The sequence below is a fragment of the Chanodichthys erythropterus genome, chromosome 18 (assembly GCF_024489055.1).
Source record: "Chanodichthys erythropterus isolate Z2021 chromosome 18, ASM2448905v1, whole genome shotgun sequence".
Lineage (NCBI taxonomy): Eukaryota > Metazoa > Chordata > Actinopteri > Cypriniformes > Xenocyprididae > Chanodichthys > Chanodichthys erythropterus.
The window spans coordinates 24,239,245-24,261,799 of record NC_090238.1 but is presented as its reverse complement, the minus strand read 5'-3'; the positions used below and the strand labels follow the sequence as shown (position 1 = coordinate 24,261,799).

The following is a 22,555-nucleotide window of genomic DNA, read 5'->3' as shown; positions in this document are numbered from 1 at the left end:
CTTCAACAGCAACTTCTTCCAACAATCCAACAACAGTTTGGTGAAGAACAATGCATTTTCCAGCACGATGGAGCACCGTGCCATAAGGCAAAAGTGATAACTAAGTGGCTCGGGGACCAGAATGTTGAAATTTTGGGTCCATGGCCTGGAAACTCCCCAGAACTTAATCCCATTGAGAACTTATGGTCAATCCTCAAGAGGCGGGTGGACAAACAAAAACCCACTAATTCTGACAAACTCCAAGAAGTTATTATGAAAGAATGGGTTGCTATCAGTCAGGATTTGGCCCAGAAGTTGATTGAGAGCATGCCCAGTCGAATTGCATAGGTCCTGAAAAAGAAGGGCCAACACTGCAAATACTGACTCTTTGCATAAATGTCATGTAATTGTCGATAAAAGCCTTTGAAACGTATGAAGTGCTTGAAATTATATTTCAGTACATCACAGAAACAACTGAAACAAAGATCTAAAAGCAGTTTAGCAGCAAACTTTTTGAAAACTAATATTTATGTAATTCTCAAAACTTTTGGCCACAACTGTACTGTATATATATAAGTGATAACTAATCAAACAATTACAGTCCAATAAATCCATCAGACCAAACCATATTATGCCAAAACAACTATAAACATCAATAATGTCATGTCACAACTGCCCTCATACCCAACACCTCATTACTGGTAGACTTAGCAGTCGTTCTGAAGCCTCCATAATTGTTCTGTTGAATTTGTTAGGGTGTGAAGGAGCTCTGCTAATAATGGCAAACATGGATCTCAGGTTACTGAGATGATGACTATTTACGTCATATGACATTCAGGAACTCAGTATGGGGCATGGAAGCTCAAGGGAGTAAGGAAGGCCCTTCTGTTCAGAGAAAGGTCCTTAGTGTGGGCATATCTAATGTGGTTGATAATCTTTGGTTACTAGGCACCATCAAACATAACTGAGTTTAGCTCTATCTACTATGAAATTTAAGGTGGCGAAATAATGATCTGTTCACACAGCTAGAGTATGCAGGGGGTCGCAAATCTTACCAAAAAATTTTTTTTAAATAAAATAAATTAAAATAAAATGCTAAAAAAATGCAATGGTCTGTTGTATAGAGAAAAACAATGGCTGTTCACACCAACGACGATAATTATAACTATAAAAAGTTTTGAGTTTTAATAACCATATCAATTGTAAGAGAATAGGAGTCTACACCACAGCTGATGAATGATAAAAACTCTGACAGCCAATCAGAATCCACCTTACTTTAAAGATCTTGAGAATTTAAAGTGGTAGATGATATATAAGTGTGCACTTATGAGAAATATAATATAGTTATCTTTATACTTATCATTATTGGCGATATCCGGGCTTAAAGCCACTTTTTTTTATTTTGTCTATTCAGTGATCTGCCTCAATAATGTCATGTATTAACATTATCTTCCCAATTATACTTGTCAGCAAATATTGATTATAAGTTACATCATGTAATTCAATAAATTAAAATTTTAAATTTTACACAAATACCCCAGCCAGCATTTTAACATTTATTCTCTCATGAATCAGTATCATGGATCTAGAAAGAATCACTTTGGAATTTTGAAAACTGAATCAACATCAATGTCACAACATTTTAATTTTAGTACAGATCTTCAAATTTGTTAACCTTTCAATAACCATTTAGCATCAAACATTGTTTCATTGCTATATCAGCATTACTTCAGCACTGAAACAACTGACAATATTTCAGCCACATTTCACTGTTAATAAAAAGTAGATCATCTGCGACTAGGACTGAACAAACAATAAAAAGCAATAAAAATCATAAGTATAATAACACAAAACACACTGATTACAGTGACAGTTTATGTTTTCTATATTATACCTAATGAGACTGAAAGAACCACAGCATTTAAAGAGTTAACAATAAGGCAGCACTTCAGATTATCATAAACAGCAACTCCTCTGCAGTGCATGAAATACATATAATAAATACTAAATACAGTTCTGCTTGATGAATAAGTAAGGGAGTAACACATGCCGTTTCTTTGAACAGTTATTGCAGATTGAGTAAATAAGCATGACAAACGAGACAGCTCAAAGACCTTGGCATTAGCAGTTGTCAGCAGGCTTAGTCTGGGTCTAAACAAGCTGCAGATGAAGCAGATGACAGGTGCGATTCTGCTTCCACATTTAATGATTAAATGATCCATGTCCTTAAGGTGATTATGGGAGCTAAAGTCTCACTGAATCACTCGCAGCGTCATATCCTAAAACGCTCTTAATGATTTCCAAAAAAAATCCATATTTTAATGAGAGTACAAAAATATTTGTCATAAATCTCGGTGTAATAAAATGTGCTTATTTAAAAAAACGAATAGCTATAATAAAGTATGTACTCATGCTGATTCTAAGAGGGAAAACAGCTTGTCGTTGGCAAAAAAAAAAAAAAAAAAAAAAAACCTGCAGCAGGGCTGAATATCAAGTCCCTCAAGCAACAGGAATGGGAATATATTCGTACGTCACACGAAAGCAGCATTTCACACAGTGTCGCAAACATGCAATCCACCTGAGGTCCTGTCTACAGCAGATAGTCCCATTTCATCCCTCCCTAAATCACTGATTGACATTATAAAAGACACTATATAACTACTGAAACTCATGAAATATTGAAAAGAAACATCACATACATCTTAAACTATAGGAAAAACTTCAAGTTAGCCAACTTTGTAATATAACAAATTAGTCAATATATGATCTCCATAAATGGACCAACAGCATAAAAATCAGAGGATCAAGCTTACTTAGAATAAAACAAATATGCAATATAATTTCACTGACAAAGCCTTACTGAATAAGACTGCATCAGTACTATGAGAACTTAGTATTTTTTATGATAGGCTAGAGGCAGCCAGGGTAAAGAGGAAATTCAACAGAATTAAGTATAGAGATTTATGAAATCTCAATTTCCAGACCATTAATCCAAATCCTGGTGAGCATTTTGGATAGTGCCGCATTGTCTTACTTCACCAATGGGCAAATATGTAAGTATCTTTCCTCTTGAGTTTGGCCCAAAAAGTGAATGAAATATCTTAATATGGACACTTCTCTAACAAAATATAATTCTGTGTGCGATTCAATCATAATGCTTGATATCACAGATGTGCACTGTGTAACCAGACATCATATAAAGCAAAGATATTACTCCTGATCACATATCCATCTCTGCTGCAGATCGTGGCAGCTTAATACACTGTGTGATTTATTTCATGAACTCGAATTGAATCCCTTGCAATAGCAACATGCTGATAAATGGCTGCAGTATGAGGGTATTAAAATGGTTGGTGCGACTCATGCTGAATAAAGTTAATGGATTCTTAGTTTTAAGTGCTTCCCGAGAGTCAAATCTGGAGCTCTGGATTTTATTGTGATATATGGTCCAAGCTCTGGAGGAGAAACACTAAAAAATCTTATGATTAATTTGTGATGTTTTTGGACAAGCTTTTGAAGTAAAGTATAGACAATATTTACAGTGATGACGCACATACATATCATTTGGTAGATGCGTGCAGCCGCAGAGTCACTTTGTACCAAATACACATACCCTGGTGATCACTGAGCTGGAAAGATGATGTCCACTGAGATAACAAGAAGTGGAAAGACACAATACAATCTGATTGGATGAGGGGAACTACTTGTTTGATAAACCCTGCCATTTATTTATAACACACCACTTGCATAATATAAATCTGTATTTTAAAATGTTAACATAAAAAAAAACTTAAATTTAAGTGTTATATCAGGTAGAAATAGCTCCTTAAGGTAAGAACTAGTGGTTACATTTTTTCTTTTTTTCCTTCAATTTCTGAAACTGATCTAACAAGACACTCTTTTAGCAAATACAAGTATCTTGCATCAAATACCAGATTAAATGTGTTTCTTCTGTCCTTCCAGGGCTTACTAGAACTTTAACTGAACTGAATAAACACTGTTTGCACATGCATTTTATTTGATTTTCAAATGGGTTTAATAAATGTTTTTCCTCAATTTAGGAAATGTTGAGATTTTTTTTTTTATGTTTTTTTTTTCAAAAGCTTGACAATATATTCAATGAAAGGATATTTGTCAGCAGTTAAAATCCTTTTTAAAAATTTAGCAAATAATTAAAGTAACTTAAGTAACAACAACAATTGTAATAATCTTATTTTTTTTGTATTATTATCAATGATATTATTAGTATTGTTTTTGTTGTTTATCATTGTTATTATTTTTTTTATTCATTTGCCTTTAATGTGACTGATTAATTTTTTTGCCATAGCCTGACAAACTCAATCGTATTATGATAATAAAACTACCAACAATATTAATTATGTTATATTTCACTAAAAATCTAAAAAAAAATTTTTTTTTGAAAACAAATATCAGTCATGCACTAATGATAGTCAAAAAATAGTCACAACAAACACACTAGATCCCAAACCCTCACACGCCTCATCACGAGCTTCTGACAGGCACTGTGCCAAAAACCACTGAGCAGCTTCCAAAACCCCATCCTCCATCAAAGACAGCACAATGGCCCATCAGAGGCACCGCATCACATTAACACATGCAACTGAAACCTCCAGCCCTTCCTCTTAACAATACTTACTGCTGAGTTTTATTACTGTGGAGCTGATCCGTCGGATTGGCCCCGGGGAAAACTCCGGTCCAAGCATGGCTCTACAGCCCTCTTAGGTGACTTTAATCTATGTACAGATATCTATAATGGTGCAGTTTGAGCTCCACTACCAGGTGGGAACTGGTAATAACAGTCAGGACTCAGGACAGGTGAGTTCAGGCAGGTGAACACCAGCTTCTCTCTTCTGAGCATGCTAAGGTGCGAGTAGCACTTCTAAAAACCTTTGCAACTTTGTCTAGAAACATGCAGCACCCGTGGTCTGAGACTGTTTGGCTCCATGGATATTTTAACCAGGGCTATGACCCCCCCACATACATCTTATAAGTAGCAGCAGCCTGAAACCAGAGAGGCCCATGTGCTGTTCTTAAATAAGAATTATACTACACTTAAGAGTACCACGTATAAGACCCAAACAACAATATTTTCAGTGTGAATTTACACTATATTACAGACTACTAGTTGCCATTTTTTGCAAGGAATTACAGTGAAATGATTTTAAAACAGTGATTTATTTGCATGTTCATAGATATTTAAGCGATAAACACTGCAAACTACATTTAAAAAATTATTGGGGGGGTTAAGATATTTTTGATGAGAGCTACGTTCAGAATGTCAGAACGCTGGCTTATTATTGGCCGTGAGCAGCACGACGCATGCTTGTGATACTGACGCAGGAGCCGGCCAATAATGAGTCAGCATTCTGACATTGAACCTGGAAGCGCTGAATGTAAACAGCGTACAAGAATGACACAGAAGAGAAGATTTTGTTGAATAAAGTTATTTTTGTTTGGTTTTTGCACACAAAAGTATTCTCGTTGATTCATAAAATGAAAGGTGCCTGGGTGGAGTAACTTCCTGTTGACGTTCAAAGTGTTGTCAAACAAAACAGAGGCTAGCTAGACCCTCCCTCCTCCTCCTCCTCCCCCTCCCCTCCGTGCTTCCTGAAACAGTCATGAATGCGCATTTAAAATCATTCTTGTCAGTTATTGGCTGGAGCATGTTTATTATGTTTTGTGGTCCAGGCTGCACCAGTTTGTCTTTATTGCCGTTTTTGGAGCTTGTGGCGACTACAGAGACCGCGTTTTTTTACAGTGTGTTCAGGGGACAGGCAGCTAGCGGATAGTGAGGAGATGTTTGCTGTATGTGACAAAAAATGTTTTGGCCTAAAAACGCATGACAACGCTTAGAGGTTGAACCACTGTAGTAATTTGTGTTCCAAAGATGTACAAAAGTCATGAGGGTGAGTAATTAATGATAGAAATTTCATTTTTTTTTTCATGAAATTTCAAAAACTTACTTTGAATGCATTTAAATGTATTATTCATATCAAGCTGATCTCTAAAAATGATAATAAATGACAGAAATAATCCAAGTAACACCTAATCAAACAACACGCAAGAATAATGCAGCAGAGTGTGGCACAGAGTTAAAAACAAATACAAGGTCATGTAAATTACCTGCATCCTGAGAGCTCAGGACATTGAGCGCAAAGAGCATGGCAGTGGAGAAGGTGGTGGCCTCCTCTTTGCTGGCAAAATTCAGCCCGTAAACTTGTCGCGCATCACGCCATTGGTGAAAAGTTGGCGTGGCCTGGTTATATTTCAGACCTTTCACAATGGAGTAATTTATAACGACCTGGAAGAGTGGCGATATGTGGTTATGTATCTGCATCTGTGACATTTTCTCTGTAATCAAACTATTTCAAATGCTCTTCAAGCAAAGGGTCAATTATACATTCACAAAAATGGTGTTTTGGGAAACTACAGAAACAGAATTAGATGTTAAGATGTAAAATGACACAAACCGAATGGAAAGTTCACTGAAAATGACTGTAAAACTAAAGCACACACTGTGTACGGTAAGATCATATCACACAGTCTCTTCTTTTTGTGTTGTTGTGCCATGTTCGTATCTCACCTGCTGGTCCTGCAGTTTGACTCCCACCACACGGAAGCTATTGTTGACAGTATTGTGGTAGATGTTGATGCGGCTGAAGCCTTGCTGGCCCGGTTTGACTGGCACCCATTTTTTGCTGGTGTCATCATAGATCATCACAGAGGCTCGGGCTTGACATATACTCTGTTCACTGTGAGGAAAAAACAGGGACACTGGTTAAAAATTCACTCTGCTCAACAACAAAAACCACAATGATAAATTACAAAATGAGACAATGAAATACAGATGTCAGACAGAAAGTGTCTCTTAGCAACTAACATAATGTTGCAACTTGATTTGTGCATAATATTTAGACTGTCAAAGAGTCATTGACATTAGATACAACCCGTCAGCTAGTTATCAAATGAAAGAGTTTGAAGAAATCCTGTAAAAGAATGTTTATTCCAGAAGACAAAAACATCCAAAACCTTGACAACCCCTTCAAAAATGTCCTTCGCCCTTACTGTGGCATTATGGCACAGTAATTGCCCCACTGAATTTGTTTGAAGACACTGAGCAAGGAGCGGGTTTGTCATCTAAACTAATTATATAGTGCAATAGGCAGCTAACGAGCGAGGGAGGAATGTAACCGTGTTGACTGCTTGATTTAAGACCACATTTTAATTAAACAAATGAGGTTTTATGCTTCTTTAAAAAGAAATCTTCTGTTGTCAGGGTGAACAACTAACATAAAGAGAGAGTAAAAAGTGTGCCTTGCTAGCTTACACACACAAACATAATTATTAATTATCCCATATATATTAACGGTCACACTTTAGTTTAGGGTCCAATTCTCTCTATTAACTAACCATTAACTATGACTTTTGCCTCAATAAACTCTTAATTACTGCTTATTAATAGTTAGTAAGGTAGCTGTTAAGTTTAGGTATTGGGTTGCAGAATGTGGTCATGCAGAATAAGGCATTAATATGTATTTTTTAAGTACTAATAAATAGCCAATATCCTAGTAATATGAATACTAATAAGCAACTAGCCTAGTTAACAGTGAGAGTTAACAGTTCTTGTATAATACCCATAATACACACACATACATACATACATACATACATATACATATATGTATAAAGCATATATATGTGTATGTGTGTGAATATTATATATATATATATATATATATATATATATATATATATATATATATATATATATATATATATATATATATACATATTTAACTACCTACATACATATATATGCATTTTGTGCACATTAGATTGTAATATTGTGATCAGCACCTATAAATTATTGTATATTCAAAACTTTCGCAAACTTCAAAAATCTGCAGACTGAAATTAAGTATAAAAAAATAAAAAATACTACAGCCTTAAAAGGTTCACACAAAGAAGATCGGTTTCCTGTTGGTGCCAAATTAAGCCAGGCAGATTTCCACCATGACTTCTATACACCCTAAAACATACTGTACCACCACACCCATCTCCCACAAAAACACCCAAACCCAGCCACACGCGCCTTAAACCCAGCTGTATAACTGGAAGAGCAGAAGCACATGACCAAAGCAACTCTTACTGTCACCAAAACCAACCGATAAGATACAGCCATTTGAAAATTGATCTGAGAATTAAAGTAAGATGAATCAGACTCGCCTGTTTTGTGACATTATGCCAAAATAGAAAATTCAATACATAAATGGACTTTATATAGTTGATTAGAGGGGGCTGGACTACCGAGGAGAGAGAACTTAAAGAAACAAGCATTTATGAGAAGTGAAATAAGTGAGTTTCTTTCCATTTTTTGTGTGGATGTGTTTGTACACACTCAGCTCAATTAAATATGGCTTTATATCTGCATGTTTGATTTTCAAAATTTGTATGTTTTACCAAGTCATGGATAGAGGACATGAAGTACTTTTGGGATCGATATACTCTATCTATATCTATTTTAAACAGTATTTTGTATTCATGCAGCTTTAATGAGCTCATAGTAATTGTATTAAATATTTGAAGAAAAAAAAAAAAGAAGAAGAAGAAGTAAATCTATTAAGTATTTGTCACGCTAAAGGACAAACTAGTATAGAGGAAAAAGGTGATTAAAACTGATTAAAAACAATAAAAATGGCCTATATATTTTTTCCCCATAATATTATTTAAATTTATTACTATATATTTTAAACTTAAAACATGATGTTAAAAAATAAAATAATAATGCATCAGCCACCCTCCTACAATGTTACTTTTTAAAGATTGAAACCGCACATTTGCACATTTCATGCTTTCGCAACAACATTTTCTGTCATTCACTACTCTCGGTTCTTCATTCTCCGCTCTTTCATGCTTGCCTTACGACAGAGCCTATTTCTAGCATCCATCTGGGGTTAGAGGGCGGCACGGTAGATTCTTCCCTGTCCTCTTGGTTTCATTTCTCCCCCCTAGAGCAAGTCTGAAATAAAGTACACAGTCTCTCCTCCACCGATGATGCTTGGTTGTCATAAATTACATCGTGACGGCTCTTTGCTTCTATAAACATCCAATATATTTAGACACCGGACTATCTCGGTTTACTTGTTCTAATAACACATCATGCAAGGCCTCTCTCTCTCTCTCTCTCTCTCTCTGACTATTTATGCATAAAAACATGGAAAAACTTGCCAATGTTGTCTCAGATGCAACAAGAATAATTATCAAATAGAATAAAAAGGATCAGTGTCAGTAATAGCAAGCTATAAATATCAGAGTCAGACACATTTAAAACTTAGAAAGCTTTATAGTTAGTTTGTCCCAGAACTACAAAGACAGTAACTGAGCAGAGTTTTGATGCTCAAAATGTGAAACTTGATTTTGGGATCTACCAGAGTAGGATTTCAGGAGATTGGAGCATTCATGCAATAAATAAATAAATAAATAAATAAATAAATAAATAAATAATATATATATATATATATATATATATAAAACATATTTTACATTGTTGCGGCACCTCTCTCCCCAGCCTGTCAGTAACACTCTGTTTAGTTCTTGTCTCTATGAAGGCCCTCTTTGCAAAAAGTGCAGTATGCTCTGATTGACCAGTGTGTTGTGATTGGTCAACTGCTTTGAGGGTGGTTAGGAAATGTCCTGGGCCTTACCATAATTGGGAGTTTCAACAAACTACCAACACAACTCAATAAGGTCTCGCCCACTTTATTTTTTGTATGTTTTGGCCAATAGTTATTTAAATTAAGAATATTGTGATGTCTTCGTTCCCAGAAGTAAACTCATGACTAATAGAGGCATTTCAGAAACAGTGATATGGCGTGAACAGTTACTGATATGGAGTGGACTTTGTGCTTTGTAACTTTGCAGAACTTGTTCATACTCAAACAGCAACATTACACACTAAATAAAGTTTAAAATGTAAAAAACCTTAATAGGACCACTTTAAAATCTCATGGGGTACTTTAAGCAAATATTTTAGGTCAAAGAGGTTCCCAAAAAAGTTTGTGAATCCCTGATTTAAGGGCACAGGTTGGAGCTACAATTATTTACAATATATGTCAATTTCAAGCTTTTCATTGTGTCTGAAAATCTATAATATCTCTGCTATTTTTGAATGGCTGTTAATAAAGAAAGACGGTGTGGCTATAGCATCTACCTGCAAACTTTGAGTAACATGCTGCATTAAAATGCTTGTGGCTGCTTTGGTTCACTCGTACAGTGTAATACATTATTACATTAGACACAACAAAACCTTGCCAAATGAGAGCAGATATTTGATCACTGATAAAAATGCACTAAACAATCATTTTGCACTTTAGTAAATCTGCTACAGTGCCCAACAGGCATTTGTGGCTGAAAGGAGGCCATGCTGAGAGTCTGAATACCGCACAGATCTAATGCTATTACTCCATAAAGCACCACTATGGGGCAGGGACCTCCTGAGCCTTCCAGCTATGACCCCATTAGCTGAATGCTCTCCAATGTGGATGAATGCGAGTAAATGTGTGCAACTGTTAGTGTGTGATAGAAAGAGCCACATGAGCCTGACTTTGTAAGGACACTACAAGACATGGATGTATGGTTGAATGTATACATAATACTCACATGTCACAGTACAGTACAATATACTGTAAGAATGCTTTCTGATGGCTCACGGTTGCCATAGGAAAGTTTGGGAGAGATGAGTGTTGCTAAGCGATGGCAGGGTCAGGACCAGGCCAGACTCCACCGTTTGTCCATTACACAGCACTTTGGTGCATAAAGAGTATTATTTGCTTTTTTATTATAAAATTTAACTTTTAGTTACAGTATATGTGAAAAGTGGGAATTGGGAATTGTTCCAAGGAAATGAAAGAAAACATTTAAAAAAAAAAAAATAATGCACAGTGACTAGATGATTAGTATAACTCATTATATATATATATATATACATTATATATTTATATGTATGCTGTGTGTTTGTGTGCGTGTGTGTATATATGTATGTATGTATATATGTATGTATGTGTATATATATATATATATATATATATATATATATATATATATATATATGTATACACATATACACACATACATCATACATATATACACAACACATATATACATATACAGTATATACATATTTATATATGAAAATATACAAAAACAAATGATTCAGCTGAAGTGAAAATGCAGAGTATAGTTAAATATATATATATATATATATATATATACATTGAAAATATGTAGTTTTGCACATTCCAAGCCAAGATTCTTTGAATTCTTTCAAGACGGTATAAGAGAAGGGTGAGAAAAGCTGTTATCGGCCTTAGACTCCCAGTTGATAAGCTGCCATAATTAATAAAAGCTGCGAAAAGTCGTGCATTTCCCATTTGGCTTCTGCCATCCTCATCACACCCTCAGTGAACCTGGTCTCCAAGAGAGAGCTTGACAGGGCTAGGCTCCTTTTAATCTTATATAAAAAACATTTTGTCTTAGCTCGAGGCCAAACACAAGGTCCAACTCTGCTTATGTCTGGTCATAAGATCTTTAGTGCCTCGTTTGCCCAGATTTCAGAGGAAAATAACAGAATGTGCCTGAATTGGCTCTAAGCCTTTAGTGTGCTTGCATCTGGATATATGCCTGGATGTTACACTCTTTACCATCATTTGATCATCATTTAATGAAGAGCTGCTGCCACGATTAACAGATGTACATAAACATCTCTTTTAAATTAAATTACTTTTACCGCCTGCTTTCTGCAAGTGGTAACAGCGCAGCATTAAAGGGATAGTTCACCCAAAAATGAAAATTCCTATCATCATTTATTCACCCTCAAGTTGTTCCAAATCTGTATACATTTCTTTGTTCTGTTGAACACAAAAGAAGATATTTTGAAGAAAGTTTGTAACCAGGCCACTTTGGGGCACCAATGACTTCCATAGTAGGAAAAAAAATACTATGGAAGTCAATGGTGCCCCAAAACAGTTCAGTTTAACACATTCTTCAAAATATCTTCCTTTGTGTTCAACAGAACAAAGAAAATTATACAGATTTGGAACAACTTGAGGGTAAGTAAATGATGATAGGAATTTTCATTTTAGTGTGAACTATCCCTTTAATTGCACATAGCAAGCTTTGTAATTGGCGCAATCTATAATAAGCCTAATTTACATAGAAATAAGCTGAGTTTGACATATATGACACTGAATTAATTTAAATACTCAAATGTCAGTGCTACTTCAGTGCACATAGCACCTGGTCAGTGAATAAAACCTTTTTTGTTTTTGTTTTTCTGCGTTTGAAATAACACGCACACACAAGTATTTGCTGTGAGACATTTTTGACGGAATGAATCACTGAGAAGTACACACTTCAAATTATAGTTAGGGTTATTTTTAGCTTATAGCAAAAATGCTACACAAAATGAGCCCCTTAAATGTTTCTAAAGCAAGTAAAATATGGAAGTCCCCTGTTATTAGAGTGTGGGAGGATGGATCTGAAACAAATGAGAGTTTGTAGGAAACGGGGAGGCATTTTTTAGCTTGTAACCCAGTAATCATTTTGGGAAGGGTGGGAACCAAGCTAAATCTCTGCCTATGAGGGACACTTCCCACTCACAGGGCTTCTGAGGCCTAAGGAACTGCGTTAAAGGCTGACTTCCAGCAAGATCTGGATTTAACGTCTCCTGCAACACAGTAATCTACATCAAGCAAGTAAATGTCACAGAGCACAGAGGAAAACAAGAAACATAGTCGGCCCCTACATAATCAGACTAGGGCTAGAATCAAAGACTATAGAATAACACAAGACGTGTCACTCGTATTGTTTTGAATGGGAGAAATATGGCGCAATATGGCGGAATAAGTCCCGCCTTCTAAATAAGAGCCAATCGCCGACTGGTAAAGTCATCGCGTCACTTCAGCGGCCGTTAGAATCACCGGTTTCTATAGAAACAGTCAAACGCGTGCCTAAGAAGAGACGCGCATTTAGGTCTGTACATGCGCATTAGCTTGATCCAGCCTGAAAAATAGTTTTTTTGTCATGATTCGAGCGTTTAGAAACTAAATTGATGAGCCGGTTGTTGTTACATTTCATTGGTGATTTCAAATATGAAATTGAATCGTAAGGTTGGCGAACAGTTTTGGAGAATTTGATGTTTCCCCATTCAAAGAGATTGCATGATGCCCAGGATGCCCGAGAGGCGTTTCAAAGATGGCCGCCGAGTGAAATGACTTGTCTTAAAGGGACTTTGCTAGAACGACGCACTGGCATAAACGATTACGTCGACTACGCACTGTTTATGTTCATCCCTAATCGCGATGCTAATGGATAGCAGCGCCACTACGAGACTGCACATTTCAGTACTCACAACTGCATTCAGCATTCAAAAATGAGGATGTCCATAACATCGGGAAATTTTATCACAATTGACAGTGTGTTATTAAATAAACGAGATCCATCAGATATTTTTAAACAACCAAAAATGACTTGACAACAATGAAATAGTAATCGAGTGCAGAGAGAAGCCTACGTTTAAACCGCGCGCCTCACTGCTCGCACCCACACTCAATGTGATGTCACGTGCACGCAGTTTTCTGTTAAATGTTACACTAAGTTGTATAAACAAATCCCACTGAGATTATTTTGTAAATTTGTATTATTCACTAGTTTTATTTGCATGTAGGCTATAAAAAGTTAGCAAAATAACACATTGCAACTAGCTTGCATTGCAAACTATCGTGAACACATACAAAAATTAATCATGGTTAAAAGTGTGTTAACTTTTTTTTTTTTTTTTTGTCGGATTTATAGGCTACTATTTGTATAACAATAATTTACTACAAATACCTTAAACTATAGTGTAGCAAAACCATGGTTAATTTGTGGTTACCATGGTTAACTAAAATAACCATTTTGTTTCATTTGTAGTAAACCCATGGTTCATTTTTATGAGAGGTAAAAAAATATTTCGAGCTATTTGAATGCGTTGTTATAAGTACAGCTGCTTTGGGTACAGAGGTTACCAAGGAAACAGCTTTATTTCTGCTGTTCCAGCGCCACCTACTGTCAGAGAGTCGATTAGGCAAGGCAATTTTATTTATTTAGCACATTTCATACACAATGGTAATTCAAAAAAGGAAAAACAAATACATAGGAATAAAAATGGAATGCATAAAAAATAACATTAAAAACAGAATACCACTATCTGGTTGGAAGAGTCACATTTACATTTTCATTCATCCCGTTGCTGTTTTTCGGCAGACCAATATGAAAATTGGCATATTCTTTTCTGTTCTTTTCTTATTTGCCAAGGGATTACATAAATAGCCTACATGAATACCATCAACAGATAGATTCTACATAATTAACATCCATGCACTCACACCTTACATTAATTTGGGAATAGTAACAGTTAAGAAAAAGACAACAGAAGGACGGCATTATGATGGGATAAAAGCCAATAGAAAGTTAGGCTATACAAAAAAAAAAAAAAAAGATGCCTTTTAGTCTGAGTCCGTTTCATCCGATGCCTTTTGGTCTGAGGCTGTTTAGTTCGATGCCTAATTGTATGAAACCTAACACCTGACGTTGTTTTTCCTGAGACCTGAAAGACTTTCAGTCTGAGGCGCGATGCCGTTTTGTCCGATGACTGAAGCCTTTTAGTCTGAGGCATGACTTCATTTCGTTGTATGACTGAGGTGTGAGAAAGTCCTAATATGAACACCGTACAGGGGTTTAGGGATGAACATAAACAGTGCATAATCGATTACATCGGCGCACCGTTTTCAGCCCTAATCAGACTAATTGTAATAGTTTTTTAGTTATTTCATGGTAGGCAACGATGATAACAATAACAAGCTACACTTCTGAAATAACATACATTTATTTTATCAACCAAACATGATATTTAGCCAGATAGCTAACAAATATTGTGTTGAACTGACTCTTTTGATTACATAAAAATCTGGCAGCCATGAAGGAAAGTCTCTTATTATCAACAAGGCTGCATTTATTTGATCAAAAATACAGCAAAAACAGCAATAATATAAAATATTACAATTTAATAGATTTTTTTATAACATTATGAATGTCTTTACTGTCAAACTGATCTCTAAGTGCAAGTTAGTAAAGAAATCAAAAATCACATACTATTAACAATCATGAGAACACGCTTTCCTTTACAGTGAAAATGATCCCAGAATGCATTGTACCAAGTTTAGTGGAAAAATAAATCCAAGGTGAGGCGAGCAAATTCTGAGTAGCATGCCATACTATTACTAAAGCCAGCAACTGGTCTCAGAAATTATGCTATTTTTAATAATGTTAAACATTATAAAAACATAATAATTAGCCTGTTATACAACTGCTGGGCCATAATGACAATATTAATGCAATTTTTTTTTAATGTTATTTATTCAGTAAAATTTGAAAAATAAAGGCAGCAATGGCCATTTATCCACACACCACAGATACAAATATGTGTCAGCTCCTAAAGAACATCACTTAACTTCAATGTATGTCAGATTTACCCTCCCCCCAAAATCCACATCCATACACACAGGCTTCACTAAAGCTACAATGGTAGAAAGCAGTGCTGATGGCCTAATGGTCTTTTTTTTGCTTCTGAATTAATGTGCTTAAGTGCTCAGCTAAATGTTTCAGGCAGGGCTATAAGGTTTATAATGCTAGATTTATCCTGAACATTGACTGGCATTATCTGTCATTCTCTAGGGTGCACGCTTTCAAAAAACTTACATTTCAAAAAAGCCCCTAAGATTACATTCAAATCTTGCTAATTTCACATATGGCTTTTGAGGGGAAAATTAAAACCTACATGTCATATGAAGTTTTGACTGAGAAGAAGATAATATCTAAAGAATATTCTCAATAAAGCTGGATAAGGTTAGACTGAGAGCTGGTGCATGTCTTGTGTTTTACTGCTGGAGGTACTACAGAAACACTCACCACATCTTTTTAAAAGAGTCACTGGACCGAAAGTGAACATCTCCCCTAAAGCAACTCTTTCTTTAATAACTGCATAAATTAAATATGGGCCCTCACAAAACATCTTCACAGTGTTTCCACATAAACCAACCCTCAATAATAATTCATCAGTGAGCATCACTAGGTCTGCAATTGCTTGAAATGGTTCACACTGGTGGCTAGCAAGTTAGCAACCCAAAACACTTCTAAATAGATAATAATAATATAAATAAATAACAGAAATATAATATAAAAATATATAATGAAAATAGAAAAATAATAAATATTAAAATTCAATAAATTAAAATACATTTAAGCAAGAATATTTAGGATATATTAAGTGCACATTTAGGACAGGAAAATAAATAGGCTTATTAACTTTAAAGGGAAGGGGAAAAACACATCCCATATCTTTTTTGTTGACATCAAAGGATATGCCTCCAATCAAACACTACAGTATTTTCTGAATTTATTTGTCATTTAAATTAAACTAGTAAAATTAGACAGGTGTCAGTATGGATAGGTTGCATACAGTGTGACATCCTTGAAAAACTTAAAACTACAAAACTATTAAATAAGTTCACTCGGAACAAGGATATACACGATTATATTTTATTATATTATTAAATATTAGTTCATTTTAATGTTTGTTCTTAAGGACTTATTTGCGTACAAAACTGTGTACAATATTGATACTGCATTGGCCTGCCACTTGATGTTCTGAAGCATTCCAGATTCATACTAAACAATCAGGTTCCTTATGTTTCTTTGTGCCAAAACAAAAATCTTCAGACATGTTCTTCAAACATTTTAAAATGTTTAATAAAGTAGCTAGCTGATGTGAACAGGAAATCACACTGACCTTATTTTGCATCCACTCTTATGAAGACCAGAATCACTTTGACTCTGTGGTAGGCAGAACTGGACAGAATGAGCATCCATCTCTCAAATACATCCACAAAACACACCTGTACTGCTCAACAGTGGATGTGAACCCTTAACCAAACCTGCTTTAATGTATCTCAAACACATATGTACAATAGACCTGTTGTAGTACAGAACAACAGATGCGTACTTCAAACCAAACAAGCTTTAAATCATCAAGAGAGCCGTTCCAAGATTAAATAAGCAGTTTTAAACGTCATAATCCCATCATATCCTCAAAAAAACAAAAACAAAAAAAAAACAGGCAAATGACAATCTGTAAGGTTGTATGATCTCAACTGATGTGACAAAGTGAAGAGAAAGTAAAGCAAGGAAGAGAAACGGGGTCAACAGTGAATGAGTGGTCAAAGTAGGGTCACACTATCTAGCACCCGGGTGTCACAGGATCAGGTTTTCCACTCTAAGAGGATGGCCTGACAGTGAATGTGTGTTTTTTTTTTGTCTAACCCTGAGGGGGATTACCTCATAACACCCAACCCCCCATCCAGCTGTGACCGAGGAATTGAAAACGAGACAGTGCTTCATGATGCTACTGCTGCCAGTATATTACACAGTATGTTTTATTTACTATTTGTAGTAGGGTTGTCACAGTATCAAACTTTCAGTAGTTGGTACCAATAGTAGTAAAATGTTGCAGCAGTGGCGTGCGGTGGTGTTCTGAAATGAGGAGGCACATTTTTTTTTTTTTTTTTACGAATCAATGTAAATTCATGTGCATTACTCCTTAAGTTGACACATCTTCCTTGTTAAATGAACATTACTTTACAGTACATCAAAAAAGAAACAAAATACAATTCTATTTTGTAATTTTATATTAACAATCATGTAATGTTCTATTTATCAGAACCAAGTCAGTCTCATCAAGTTAGTGTTTTAAGCATTTCTACATTCATTCCAAAATAATAACTAAAGGCAATAATAATTTAAACAATAAATTTTATTTGTGTATTGCGGTTTTTATTTTTAATTGTCAACCTAGGATATTTTGGATCATCAGTCATGCTCCTTAAACACCGTCTGTCACAGACACGAAGATGTATTTAAATTTCACCAAGCTGATTGCACTAAAAAAAAAAACGCAGTCATCATGCTTTCAGTCCATTTCAAGATTGATTTTGACGTGACATTGAGCAGTGATATCTAACTGGGTGATCTATTTACTTACTCTTCAATTAGTCTTCCCATTGACGCCATCATTTGTTCATTCAAACTGACGCGCGGAGCGTGCACGTCAACGAGAGGCGGGATTTATCGCACAAGCCAATCATATCCAATCACAACCAATTACATCCAATCATAGCGCGATGGAGACATTGCCTCCTCTCACATGACTTTCCCCCATTCATTCTCAATTACCCCCCACAAAACCCACCTGTACTGCTCAACAGTGGATGTGAACCCTTAACCAAACCTGCTTTAATGTATCTCAAACACATATGTACAATAGACCTGTTGTAGTACAGAACAACAGATGCGTACTTCAAACCAAACAAGCTTTAAATCATCTAGAGAGCCGTTCCAAGATTAAATAAGCAGTTTTAAACGTCAGTTTTAAAGCAACATGTACAACAACTTGTAGCAAAGATAGCATAGAATTAAAAACTAATGATGCGCTGAAATTTTCAGTTTCGGCCATAACAGGTTTGGAGGGCCAAAATCATTTACCTAAATGGTGACATTTAATTAGAGCTTCTCCAATGATGCATCTTGACTGTGTATCAGTGTCTATTTAGCTACAACAAGTAAACCTGTTAGCTGTGAAGACGCTAGGGCTTGGTTAACAATATAAATTTTTTGTTTTGTTTTTGGTCCCACTTTATATTAAGTGGCCTTAACTACTATGTACTTACATTTAAATTAATCATTTGATACAATGCACCTATTGTGTACATACATGTTTTTACATTGTACTTATATTTTAAAAACACCTGCATGTAATTAGATCTGTAATTAATTTCTGTAATTACATTTATAATTACACTGTTGACCCAACCCTTACACCTTACCCCTACCCTTAAACCTACCCATACCACCAAACCTGTCCCTAACCTTAACCGTATCCACCTCAATAGCAGCAAAAGTGTTTTGCAATTCAATATGAACCCAATAAGTACATTGTACTTATTTTTTGATGTAAGTACATAGTAAAGGCCACTTAATATAAAGTGGGACCTTGTTTTTTTTAATCAAATTATTATTTAGTCAGCTACAAAAAATACCTCTCCTCTAGAGAAGAATTTTGCCAAACATATGCACTAAAGTTTATAAAACCTGCCTTATGTGCATTTTAAATTTTTATAATTCAACAGTTTTTGAGTTTTCATAATAAATTTGATCAATTAATTGATTATTAAATCAACTATTTTTGGTTTCGGCATAGGGTTTTTGGCTTAATGAAAACTAATTTCTGTTTCAGTGCGCCAGTAAAAAAAATCATTCACCAAATCATTTTGGTGAATCGCTATTAAAAAAACTGCTTAACCAATTGGATATGTGTATATATTCCTTTATACATGCCTGGCAAAGTGCTATATCAAAAAAGATAGCAACTGCTTAGTGAATAAGAGGCAGGTTTATGCATTGCAACGGAGACACTTTTTGTGAATTTTCTGTTCAAAAATCTCACACAGAATCTGGTGAGAGAGGAATGACAGTTTTACAGTACATTTACTACTTACTAGAAATGTCTGTGGCAGGTCACAAAAAGGACAGTCAGCCAGACTGTCACTGACACATTTAAAGTGAAACCAGAGGATATGCTAGCCAACATACATTGGTCAGCATTTTATCACACAAGAGTGACTTTCAAAGAACTGACAAAATGAGAGGGTTGAGCACTGGGAAATAGCTGTCCACTTTAAATGATGACAACAGTTCTCCCATTTTTCAGTGATCTTAAAGTTTGACTAACTAAAGCTGGCCAGCATTAATTCCAGAATGTTGAGGCTAAATAAGATATGGAAATATGAGATAAGGAAAAGTGCTATATTGTATTAACCCAGAAGGAAGATTGGAAATGGGCCATAATGGAAAAACAAACATGGACTTATGCTTCAATTTTAAGTCTTTATTTTATGTAAATCTCTTTAATCTTTACAAATATCAAAATGAGTAAATTTATGATAGTTATGATTAAATTTACTTGTAGCATTTACGTTTTTAGTATTTAAATATAACATTGGCCATTTATGAGTTATCAATTATAAAATTAATACGACTGACTTATCGCATCAGCCAGAATTTTAATGTTGGTGCATCCCTAGTTATTTTAACGAGCAAAAATTGCAATGCAAAAGAAATTATAGGTGCTATAGGTGTTGTGCAGTGATATGGTGAACAGACAGATGTTTTGTGTCATAGAAGCTATATTGTGGATTTCAGCAAGAAAAACTGTATTGAACAATCAGACCATGCAGTAGATGTCAATTAGTTCCAATGTTCCCATTCTTCAAAAAATAAATAAATAAATAAATAAATTCTTCCATTAAGTCATACAGGCTTGGTTGGAACAGCATTTTTAGGTGAACTAGCCTTTTAACCTACACTCTAAAAAATGCTGGGTTAAAAACAACCCAACAAACCCAGCAGTTGGGTTAAATGTTTGCCCAATGTGCTGGGTAATTTTATTTAACTCAACTATTGTTTAAAAATTACTGTATTACTTGCTTAAATAAAATTAACCCAAAATATGTTGAAAATTAACATTTATTAATATGTTTAATAAATTAACAAGTATTAATAAGTTTAATGAATGTTAAACTATAAACATTTACTAAATTGTTTATTAATAAATGTTCACCTTTGGATTTATTATTGATGCCTCTAGTAATTATGTGTCTGATTTTTAATTTCCAAACTATTTTTGGTTCATTTTAAGCCAGTCATACTTAATTTTTTAAACAATAGTTGGGTTAAATAAAACTAACTATGCAGCACATTGGGCAAACATTTAACCCAACTGCTGGGTTTGTCCATTTTCAACCCAACTTGGGTTGTTTTTAACCCATTTTTTAGAGTGTATGGTTAAAAAAAAAGACATGACCCAGGATTAAGTGTAGTGAAGAGCCTTGGATACTGCCTTTGTGTTCAAGAGCACAAAGATTGGCACTTGAATGGACTCTTGCATGATTCAAACCTATAACCTGGTTACATACCCAGATCCCTTTACAACCATATCCCCACCATCATTCCTACTGTACAGAATTAAACTTTAAATTGCATTTTAATGGCATTTTCTCTGATCAGACAGTTATCCAATCATGAAAAGTCAATGCCCTGGTGCTTTCGAGACCAACCACTTCAGGAGGTGGTTTGGGATGCATTTCAGATGAAACTGGCAAAGTGTAAAAGCCATGTATGCAAATTTTACAACACCCAAAATGTTAGAAAACAAATGTGAGAGTGTTATACTAGATCCCGGTAGCCAGATATGACAACGCCACCTCGCCACAGACATGGCCCAAATATCTGAACAGTTGAACGTCATTTTTCAGCAAGCAGACTGCCACAAATGAAATACAATGTTTGGCTTCACATTCTGAATACATTCACTATATTCTCTCACTGATGCTGACACAGCTCTCTCTCCTATTGCGGTCTTTGATCTTGAAATAAGCTGATGTTAAATAAATTGCAGCGCATATCTGTTGCTTTCGGTGACATGAACTCTGTTGTATTTGCATATAGCATAGGAATTGAAGATCTATATTTTGTGGAGAGAGACACATGTGGCCAAGTGTATAAACAGTTCAAATAAAACAGTTGTAACAAATCCAATTTCTATCAGTAAAAACACATTAAGTGGCAAGTGTAAACAGGCCCTTAAAGATAGGCTTTTATCACTTTTAATTGTCAAAGCAACTTCTATGAGCAGTGAGATATCTTATGCATTAGAGAAACAAATGCAGTTGACTAGAATTAACCTAGACATCAGACCTTAGTATTGAGTTAGGAAGCAGTTTCCTTGGTGATGAGACAAGTGAACAAATGGCCCACACCCTTCCCCCACCTTCTAGTCATAGTACACCAGGTGCTGGACACTCTAACTAATCCTTATCCTTAAAGGCAAATCATTCGAATAACTAGTGCGCTAACAATCAGAAGTGAAAATAGGTTCATATTAGGTTACAATTTTTTAGGAGACAAATATAGAAAGAAAACAGTCAGCGGCAGACAGAGTGAAAGAGGAAGGAGCTTGTAGTCAGTCTAGTTTCAACAAATCTTCAAGGATTGTTTTGCCTTCACTGCTTACTAATAGGTTACCATGTGTACGTCCATGAGTATAACTAAAAGATTGTCTCGTCACTGTCGGTACATTCTAACCTTGCTGTCTCTGAAGCAAAACGAAGAGCTTTAGTGAAGGAATTGTATGACAAAATTGGCTCTGCTTTGGAACAAATGCTCAAAAAGATTTCAAATTCGGGCTCAACCACACTGTTGTCCCTACATGGCACATGGCTTCACTGCCTGGAGTTCTTCCCAGTTGTGGGACATCACATTTTAATTTCCTGTAAACTATCTTGCCTAACTCAGTTCTTTTCCAGTTTTACATCTCCATTAAGCCAAAAATACTCAACATTTTCTGTCT

At 35.3% G+C, this 22,555-nt stretch overlaps 1 protein-coding gene across 6 annotated transcripts in view; it reads right to left on the bottom strand.

Moving 5' to 3' along the window:
• Nucleotides 1–22,555, bottom strand: part of evla (Enah/Vasp-like a) — a 43,331-nt gene that overhangs the window by 14,788 nt on the left and 5,988 nt on the right. For 5 of the 6 annotated variants that reach the window (XR_010892555.1, XM_067368314.1, XM_067368313.1 and 2 more), the window contains exons 2-3: nucleotides 6,584–6,752; nucleotides 6,124–6,301 (exon numbers count right to left, since the gene is read on the bottom strand). Coding sequence is in view for 4 of the 6 variants with exons in the window: in XM_067368314.1 (XP_067224415.1) it covers nucleotides 6,124–6,301; nucleotides 6,584–6,752 (347 nt within the window). In the remaining 2 variants the exon portion in view is untranslated. Of the gene's footprint in view, nucleotides 1–6,123; nucleotides 6,302–6,583; nucleotides 6,753–22,555 lie in introns of those variants that run through there. The other variant, XM_067368315.1, reaches the window with a different exon arrangement.